The sequence below is a fragment of the Haliotis rufescens genome, unplaced genomic scaffold, assembly GCF_023055435.1.
Source record: "Haliotis rufescens isolate VD_foot unplaced genomic scaffold, xgHalRufe1.0.p SCAF_4, whole genome shotgun sequence".
NCBI lineage: Eukaryota > Metazoa > Mollusca > Gastropoda > Lepetellida > Haliotidae > Haliotis > Haliotis rufescens.
This window is the reverse complement of record NW_025964112.1, coordinates 54,827,714-54,838,213: the sequence shown is the minus strand read 5'-3', so window position 1 is coordinate 54,838,213 and position 10,500 is coordinate 54,827,714. Positions and strand designations below refer to the sequence as shown.

Genomic DNA, 10,500 nt, shown 5'->3' with positions numbered 1-10,500 from the left:
GCGGCGTTAAACAACAAACAAACAAGCAAACAAAACATTCCACCCAACAAATTTAAGTTTTGCTACTTCCTTTAATATTCATAAAACGTTTATACAGCTTTTGTTTGCATCAAATACTGCATACCTACATACTTTTGTCCCCCTTGTATCCCCACATTGACACATATAAGCCGACCGCAACGGAACTTCTTACCACGTTTTGTTCATGTCTGCACGAAGCCGTATCATCTACCTGACCATCCCATAACAAAAAGGCAACAACAAAAACTCATTGAATCGTACGTAAAATAACAACTTATTGCCCTTCGAAACGAATCTTACACAGTGCTGACCTTGTGACCGATGAAGAATTGTCGACCCTGATGGCACCACCGTCTCGACACAAACTGTCTTGGCAGATTCTGGCGACAACAAGTTGGTGTTCATGTATTTTCCCACTGATACAAAATATGTCAACTCTTCTACAGCGATACAATATGCAGTGTTTATATTCACCAAGAGATCGTCTTTACTTTTTTAATTTTGTTCTTCCAAACAACGAACCTACAGCAGCCTACAGCTTAATTTTCATTTGCTTGTTCAGACACATATGACGACAGTACTGTGCCTTTGACTTGTGTTTTGTGAGCGATTCAACTTTAAAAAATTCAAACTTCCCCGTCAGTACTGTACATCATCTCTATGGCGTCTTTTTCCAAGATGGGTGCACTTCCGGTTGTGATGCATGCTAGGATACTTCGGAACCTGAAGTGCCACAATCTCGGAAAGGACGCCCTAGGACGGTAAGATGGCGATCACGTCATATTGTCCTACAGAAACCCAGCTTCGTCTGGCCTTGTCAGTTGCAGCCAAGCCGTCTCCACTTGATATCCATTCAAGTGGAATTTTGACCCCGCGCAAAATCAATCCAGCTTGAAGAACCCAGGAAAGGAGCAGCAGAGGCGTTCTCTCCGCTCAACCGTGTCTGTCAGTGGATTCTCTTTTAAAAAAGAGAGAACAGGGCAAGGTCAGGGACAGTGTCATCATGAGGCGACCTAAGACAGGCAGCACTGCCACAATAATGGGCTCATCTTCGTTTAAGAAGACGTTTTCTCCTACATGGACACATCATTGATGTCTTCTCCAAAGTGGCTTGGGTTCAACCCATGAAGGCCAAGACCAGCAACATTTTGATGGAGGCATTTCAACGGATCGTGAAACAAGTCAAAGTGTGTGTCCCATCTCAATTACAGACCGACAAACGCACCGAATTTGTCAACACACCTTTTCAGGCCCTTATCAAGGAACCAAGGCATCAGTGGTTGAGCGTCTCCAAAGAACCTTGAAAACCCGTATGTGGCGATATTTCACAAAACATGGCACATGTCAATACTCCGGGTTTTACAACTGATCCATTCCTACAACCATCTGAAACATCGTACTATTGGGAATGATCCGTGGATGTCCATCCCAACACTCCCCTGGATGACATTCGTATCTTGGATCACATGGAACAACAACACCAACGCAAACAACAGCTGAAGTGAGTGAGTGAGTGAGTTGGGTTTAACGCCGCTTTTAACAGTATTCCAGTCATATCACGGCGTGTCAGCTTAATGTGGGAGGAAAGCCCGAAGTGATGCAGGTCTCAGACGTTTACCACTTCGGTGAAACCCTCGAGCACGGGTATGGTGCTGTCAAACCTACCTAGAAACATAATCGGGACGAACCGGGATTCAAACCCACAATCATAGGTTTCTGGCGTGCCCAAGGGACGCAACTCTGCACAGCGAATCGCGGCGCCTTAGACGACTGGGCCACCCGTGCCCCCCCCCCCCCCCCCCCCCCCCCCCCCCAACAGCTGAAGAGTAACAAGGCATCAAACAAACCTGACAGTGTCTCGTCCTCTCTCCACTACATCAATCGAATGCCAGACTGTTGACAAAGGTTTCCTCTGATCAACCATTTGAAACTGCATCTGTCAGTCAGCCAATAAACAGAAAGACAGATTATGTCTGTCTGTCTCATGAAGATTAAACTACAAACTTTGCAAATTTCTCTGTTCTGTTCTCTGTCGGCCCGTAAAAAGACTGGACTCGCCAAAGCAATGCTCGGCGGTTCTTATTCACGAAACGACAGTTACTCGTATGTTTTCCTCAACAAAGGTGCCACAGAAAATATCCTTAGTACATCATGAGAGATTGATCGCTCGAAACGTTTCGGGATGGTCATGGTTCTAGACAGCTAGTTGTACCTATGTAATATATTTTATATTCATTGATTTTGTGTGGTTATGTACTGATTTCACTATATAGTGACCGCCTCCGTGGTCGAGAGGACCCGTGAAGATTCCGGGGTAGAATAGGTTTTCAGCAACCCATGCTTGCCGTAAAAGGTGACTATGCTTGTCGTAAAAGGCGACTTACGGGATCGGGTGGTCAGGCTCGCTGACTTGGTTGATGCATGTCATCGATCCCAATTGCGTGGATCGATGCTCATGATATTAATCACTGGCTTGTCTGGTCCAGACTCGATTATTTACAGACCGCCGTCATATAGCTGGAATATTTCTGAGTGCGGCGTTAAACAACAAACCAACCAACCAACCGTGGTCGAGAGGTACAGCGTCTGCCCGCATATATATCCATAACATATAATTATAAGATAGCAACGTCAAAGGCGACATTGCTTGTCGTAAGAGGCGACAATGCTTGTCGTAAGAGGCGATTGTCGGGATCGGGTGGTCAGGCTCGCTGACTTGGTTGATGCATGTCATCGTATCCCAATATGGCTGAAATAATGCCGATGCGACGTTAAATTTTAACTCACTCACTCACCCCAATTGCGTTGATCGATGCTCATGGTGTCAATAACTGGATTATCTGGTCCAGACTCGATTATTTACAGACCGCCGCCATACAGCTTGAATATTGCTGGAGTGTATTACGAAGTATCGATATATCCCGAAAGGTAACCCTTCCATATTTCACACAAGGCAGCGACAAGGTATTATCATAGGACAATGTATCTATTACACGTTCGTCAGGTGATTCTCTGTTTATCATTGCTTGAGTACTCCCAAAATCTATATTGGGTGAGGTGAGGTGAAATGGGGATTAACATTGCGTGCAAGCTAGCCCACTGAAATACCATGCTGCAGTTGAAAATCCAAATCAGACACATTACATTGACGCTTAGACGACCAGTCTTTGATTAAGCCTCTTAATGCTTAGTGCCAGGCAGGGTAACAACAGGTACCATCTTTCAACGTCTTTCGATATGACGCGGCAGCGAATGTTACCCCGTACCGTCCACTCTCCGGGAGGTCTGTACCACTAGACCACGGAGGCGGTCGTCGGAGAGCGGAAGGTCGGTGGTTTGATCCCCTGGCCGCGTCATATCAAAAGGTGTTGAAGGATGGCGCGTCTGCCTGGCACTCAGCAATCGGGGTATAAAAGATTTAGTAAACTATGGCATGATATCTCAGTGGGCTAGCACTATAAAAGCTTGTGTAAGTCCGGACCAGTAGCAGCAACACACACAAACACGCGTATGCACGTCGCTATTTTAGTGCATTAATTGTGAATGCGACCTTAATCCCCATGCACGTGTAAATAAATACACACTGTGGCCACATTACACATTTTCCGGTTTTTAACATAAAACTGTCTACCTCACTTTCAACAAGTCAAATTCCACAAGTTAAATTCCACATTCCACCTATACCCGTGAAGATCCGGGGTGGAACAGGTCTTCAGCAACCCGTGCTTGCTGTAAAAGGCGACTATGCTTGTCGTGAGAGGCGACTAACGGGATCGGGTGGTCTGGCTCGCTGACTTGGTTGATGCATGCCATCGTATCCAAATTGCGTGGATCGATGCTCATGATGTCAATCCCAGGATTGTCTGGTCCAGATTCGATTATTTACAGACCGCCGTCATAAAGCTGGAATATTGCTGAGTGCGGCGTTAAACAACAAATAAACAAAAAAAACAAAAAACTTTCACCCCATTTCACCACCACGACATTACGGGAGATTTGTGTGTTTAGTCGTGAGTGTTAGAAATGTAACGTCTTCAGTGTATTGCCCTGTGTCTAATCAAACACGGGGCGGTCGGGTAGCCTAGTGGTTTAAGCGTTCGCTCGTCACGCCGAAGACCCGGGTTCGATTCCCGACATGGGTACAATGTGTGAAGCCCATTTCTGGTGTCCCCCGCCGTGATATTGCTGGAATATTGCTAAAAGCGGCGTAAAACCTCACTCACTCACTCACTCACTCTAATCAAACACATGGGAAGTGTGTCAATCGATATCGGCATCTGTATTACAGACTCTTATCACCACACCGCCCCTTCAGGTAAACAGAGCTCCACCCACCGTCCAGGGACTCGCTACTTTCCGCCGCCTCTTATCACAAAGGGTCATACAAGGCTCCCACTGATACCCCCATCATCTATTTACATATAAGTGCAGCGAGCTACGGTTTCAACACACATCCCCTACTGACTACCTACAGCCGACGTGACGATATATAGCTCGTTTCTGTTCAATGAAACATGACTGATACACACATGATGTAATAATGACCTACACGCAAGGGAAACGTGTACAATTCATTTACATAGCATCCCTTCCCATCGCGAGGTGTCCCACCGTTGCGTTACCCGGCTGCCAATAAACGGGTGCAGTGTTTGGTTAAGGCGAAGCTTCATCTTCAACGCATATTTGTAATGAAAGGGTCGGGACAAGCCTCTCTTCATCTTTCTATATCTCCTATTTACGATCATTGTGCACAAACTGTTATTTCACTAAATATAGCTGCATGAAGTCTGGGAAAATCAGCTTGTGTAATGGCGACCTGGCAAGGATAGGTACAAGATGGCTGTGCGACTGATGCTGATTTTTAACATCTTTTCTTGCACAGTGCTATCTCAAATTAACGGTAGGTTTTTATTGTTATGTTGTTACCGCTATGTCCACATGATCAGTATTTTGTATGTTTACGAGGTTGATATGGTCCCATATCTCAGAAATGGATATGTATTCGAGGCCTAGGTGGATATTGGTATGTCTACAACTTGTCATTGTTATGCTTGTATCTAGAAGGTTGATATTATCAAATGTCTAAGAAATCGATATTATTATCCACTAAAGGGATGGATATCAGAATGACTGTACATGTGTAGCTGGATGTAGTTATGCTTCAATGAGATTCATAAGTTATGCTTCAAGGAGATCAATATAGCTATGTTTCAACGAGATGGATATAGGTATGATTCAAGGAAATTTGTATAGTGATGCTTCAAGGCGATACATATACATGTAGCTATTAATGCTTCAAGGAGATGGATACAGTAATGCTTCAAGGAGATGGAAATAGCTATACTTCGTGGACATTGATATAGTTATGCTTCAATGTGAGGAATATAGATTCGAGAAGATTCATAGTTATGCTTCAAGATGGAAATAGCTATACTTCATGGACATTGATATAGTTATGCTTCAATGTGAGCAATATAGATTCGAGGAGATTCATAGTAATGCTTCAAGGAGATGGTAATAGCTATACTTCATGGACATTGATATAGTTATGCTTCAATGTGAGGAATATAGATTCGAGGAGATTCATAGTTATACTTCAAGGAGATGGAAATAGTGATGGTTCAAGGAAATGAATAGAGCTGTCAATAGATGAATATAGTAATTCTTCAGGGAGATTAACATAGTTATTCTTAAAGGAGACATATCTATTCTAGCGCTCTATTTCTATTTCTGTTTTTTACACGATGGATATTGTTGTCTACGAGAGCAATACATCGTATTATTGTTTGCTTACGAGGTTGAGGTCAAATATCTAAGAAATGGATATGGATTAGCCTTTGAGATGGTAATTGGTATGCTACAACGACATTGATATGGTTATGCTTCAATGAGAAGGATATTCCTATTCTTCAAGAGATGGATTTTGGTATATCTGTGAAATTGGAAATACATGTAGTTAAGCTTCACCTAGAGGGATATCGTTATGTTTCAGAGATAATATGGTTAAGAGATCGATATTGTATATATATATATATATATATATATATATATATATATATATATATATATATTGTGTATATATACAATATCGATCTCTTAACCATATCCAATATATCGATATTGTATATATATATATATATATATATTGTTTGTGTATATACAATATGGATCATTTAACCATATCCAACTACACAGGCATACCAATATCCATCTCTTTGCATATTATATCTATCTCCTTGAAGTATACCTAAATTGATCTCCTTGTAGCATAACTATTAAATCTCTCTGAAACATAACGATATCCCTCTAGGTGAGGCTTAACTACATGTATTTCCAATTTCACAGATATACCAATATATATAATTAATTTTTATATATATATATATATATATATATATGCGTCAAGGAGATCGGTATTGTATATATATATGCTTCAAGGAGATCGATATAGTTATGCTTCAAGAAGATTGATATTGTATATAGATGCTTCAAGGAGATGGATATAGTTAGGTTTCAAGGAGATTGATATTGTATATATATTCTTCAAGGATATGGATATTATAGGCTTCAAGGAGATGGATATAGTTATGCTTCAAGAAGATGGACATTATATATATATATATGCTTCAATGAGATTGATTTTGTTTATTTTTGCAATGTGTCGAAAGTGTTCTGCTTTCAGATATTTGCAGATTTTTTTATATTGTTTAAATTGCTGAGAAATCATTTATGGCTGTGGTTTATTTCCAACGTTATGGATTTCGCCATGCTCATCGAGATGAATATTGTTATTGAATTTAAAAGCCATGGGACTCTTGATTCTATACTACACACATATGCGGGGGCTTACATTTCTCCCCTTTGCTGAATGCATCGACTATAAATTTATAATGTCGTTCTGAATATTATTATTGGTGTTTAAATAAACAATATTTCTTAATGAAGTATACAAGATCAAACGTTTATGACATGGATTTTCCCTGAAGGGCGATACACGTGTTACAGAGGGCATACAATGTAGGTGTTCATATGTATTTAGTATCTCTCATACTTACTGCTACGGTACGGTAGTAATCGTTACTTTTCTATTACGCCTTCAAGGACAACATACGACAGCAGTTCTTCATCCCACGCCTACGACTTCAATTCCCATGGATAATACTTCAAGAAATGCTACTACAAGAATACCAGACTCTGTCTCAAAAGCGAAAGTCGAGCAAAATAATCGGCAACACAATGGTACCATCGGAGACAAGTTGTCATCTACAGCATCAGAAAGGTCGACTTCATCAACAACCACGAATGTTACTACTATGCCAGTGACTGTATCGACGTCTTCGGCAACCACTAATATTACTATGCCAGTGAGTGTGTCGACTTCTTCGGCAACCACGAATGTTACTACTATGCCAGTGAGTGTATCGACGTCTTCGGCAACCACTAATATTACTATGCCAGCGACTGTATCGGTTGCTTCGGCAACCACGAATGTTACTACTATGCCAGCGACTGTGTCGACTTCTTCGGCAACCACGAATATTACAATGCCAGCGACTGTGTCGACTTCTTCGGCAACCATGAATGTTCCTACTATGCCAGCGACTGTGTCGACGTCTTCGGCAACCACGAATGTTACTACTATGCCAGCGACTGTGTCCACTTCGGCAACCACGAATATTACTATGCCAGTGACTGTGCCCACTTCTTCGGCAACCACAAACATAACTGTGTCAGCTTCTTTAGCAACCACGAATGTTACAACTGTGCCAGCGACTGTGTTAAACATTCGAACCGAGTCATCCTCCGTGATTATGAAAGAAGAAACATCTACCGGTTCTCCTAGTTCTGCTCTACCAGTAAAAGCGACCCCTCTTCAAACATCTGTGAAACCCGATGTCTCAACTGAAGGAGCTACTTCCACAAGAACGATACAAAATGAAAACACATCACCATCGATGCCTGTTTCTGGAGAGACATTTGAAAAGGTCAGGATGTCTACATCAAGCAGAAATAACCTAGTACCAACTAATGAACCCTCCTCCTCCAGTAACAACCCTACACCAACATCACAGACCTCGGGGACAGCTACAAGCATGAGGCCAGCTACATTTCCTAATACTTCGCCATCGCAGCCTTACGCCTCTGCTCTGGAGGAAAGGACCACCACAGTAACCACGGGAACCACTGGAACCACAGTAACCACGGGAACCAGAGGTGCTGCAAGACCAAAAGCAAGGCCTGACACCAACACATTTCCAGATACAACGCAGCTGACTCAGTCAGTCAGAAACGGTAACCGTCTGAGATACGAACTGTGTAACCGGTGTCCACTTACAACTACCTGTGGGGATTCCGGGTTAAAATTGGTCCCCAGCAACCTATGCTTGTCGGAAGAGGCGACTCAATGGATTGGGTGCTCAGGCTCGGTGTCTTAGTTGATTCCGTGCCGTACACCGACGGCGTGGATTATTAGTTATAATATCCCTGGAATATCTGGCCACGCTCGATCATTTACAGGCCGCCGTCTTACAGCTGGTGACGTTGACAACAAAGTTGTCTTTAGTTCTTTATTTAGAAGCTACTAGATATATTGAGGGCAGAGTTCATAAAAGGTCCTCTTCGGTTTGAATATGTCCTTAACACCGTTACTATATTGATTCTTTGAATATCTCCAATAGTCAAAGTCGAAGAGTCTCATAGTAATTTCCTCTTCCAGACCGAGTCATGGCGGTCGTCGAAGAGAATGGCGTCAACGCCACTGCCAGCAAAATGTCAAAGGAAAGCGTTGAAGAGAAAGAAGACAGACGTAAGTGTACAACAATCTTATGACCTTTAAACACAATATAAATTGTCTGCATTTAGCGGATGTTCTCAAAATTATACTAACAAAACATATGAATCGACAGTTCTTTAATTTAGAAATTACAAAGTGACAAAGTATAGGCCGCAGCAATCTAGGATTGTCCTAGGAAGCGACTAAATCGAGCGGTTTGCGTGTCATCTTATCCCAGTTGCGTGGGTCGATGCTCAAATGTCAATCACTGGATTGTCTGGTCCAGGCTCGGTTATTTACAGACAGACGTCCTGTAGCTGGAATAACGCTGAGTGCAGCGTTAGACAACTAACAAACTAAATGTGTGTTATTAAGTGCAGGTTAGAAAACTTTCGGGTATATCGGGATAGAATTGGACCCGACAACCTGTTTGTCGTAAGAGGCGACTTAATGTATGGGGAGGTCAGGCCCTGGAACTTGGTTGATCGAACATATACTATATGTATCAATTTTGGCAATCATTATTAGCACCTGTCTTTGCTAAAAAAAGCACGGTATTTATCTTAAAGGTGAGCTACTCTCATGCATTCATGATTGCACACAGGCCGATTGCCCAAAAATATGCCCAATATTGAAATATACATGATTTGATTTGATGCTATATGGATCGATGCCCAAATCGTTACTGGATTGTCTGCTCCAGACTCAGTTATTTACAAGCCGCCGTCAAGTGACTGGAATACTGAGTGCGATGTAAAACGAGAAAACGTTAGAAAATACCTAATTTTGCGTTTTTCTTCCAGAATTGTTTTACATTGCTATGGGCATCCTGGGTGGTACAGCTGTACTTGTTCTGGCCGTGGCCGTCATAACCTACTTCACACACAGGTGCGTCTGTCCTTCGTCATCTATTTACTATTCCACTTACCTGTATACCTAATTCATCTATAATCGTTCTATGCCTGAACTTACCTACAGCACATTCCAACATTCAACGCACCCTCTCGGGGGTTTTAAATAAAACTGTTTGGCTATTTTGTTTACATACATCTATCAAAACCAACACTACAGTTCGTCGTGCCAGAGAAATAAGTTCTTGCTGTGCGTTAATATCATTAATATTTCATTTCAGGGAATTGCCTGCTCGAGTGGATATAAGAAAATTCACGTCTTATACGTCCAGTGCTTGACTGCTCTCCACAGGCATGGTCTATATTACACAATACATTACATTGTCAGGAGTGAGACAATGGGGATGGGTATTAAGTCGCGCCGTTCGGGGCACAAGACTTGTGTGTCGTTGACGGTTGTATCAGATATGTTATTTGCTAACAGTTCGCATCACATTTTCACGCAGAATCAACATTTAAAAGAATTAGTGTTGTGCGTTAGGATCAATCTCATTAAAATCAGATCTTAGTTCTCGCTACCGCTAAACAAAGATCTGAGGACATCCCATTAAGGGTCACGTCAGGACGACCTTTCATCCAACCAATCAGAGCGTCGCTTACCAGATCATGAAAGTGACAGTCGGAATGTGTTTTCTAATCATGCACCCACGAAATATTAAACACGGGGTATTCCGAATGACAGTTACGGGTTTAATGATTATATCCATACAATCTAGGCCATCTATATAAGCCATTCCAGAATGTCCTTCTTATCAGTTTTATTTTTTTTAATCGAGAATACGTCAAAATATACTT

At 42.0% G+C, this 10,500-nt stretch overlaps 1 protein-coding gene across 2 annotated transcripts; it reads left to right on the top strand.

Annotated features, from left to right (window-relative positions):
- The first annotated feature begins 4,710 nt into the window (after positions 1-4,710).
- LOC124115859 (mucin-5AC-like) lies at positions 4,711-10,233 on the top strand. Of its 2 annotated transcripts, XM_046477013.2 has the most exons (5): positions 4,711-4,921; positions 7,123-8,313; positions 8,738-8,827; positions 9,598-9,682; positions 9,927-10,233. In XM_046477013.2, exons 1-5 carry the CDS (start codon positions 4,858-4,860, stop codon positions 9,982-9,984), a joined length of 1,488 nt encoding a protein of 495 aa, XP_046332969.2. In that variant the 5' UTR covers positions 4,711-4,857; the 3' UTR covers positions 9,985-10,233. The 2 variants fall into 2 exon arrangements, with proteins under 2 accessions (XP_046332969.2, XP_046332972.1); XM_046477016.2 differs by lacking the exon at positions 7,123-8,313 and having other exon boundaries at positions 4,716-4,921.
- The last annotated feature ends 267 nt before the right edge of the window (positions 10,234-10,500 follow it).

What these genes read in the sequence shown, in the direction of transcription:
- LOC124115859 (XM_046477013.2), top strand. Translation starts at nt 4,858, where the DNA reads ATGGCTGTGCGACTGATGCTGATTTTTAACATCTTTTCTTGCACAGTG. An exon ending in GACTCAGTCAGTCAGAAACG is followed by an intron (nt 8,314 to 8,737) that starts GTAACCGTCTGA and finishes TTCCTCTTCCAG; the next exon opens with ACCGAGTCATGGCGGTCGTC. An exon ending in TGAAGAGAAAGAAGACAGAC is followed by an intron (nt 8,828 to 9,597) that starts GTAAGTGTACAA and finishes TTTTTCTTCCAG; the next exon opens with AATTGTTTTACATTGCTATG.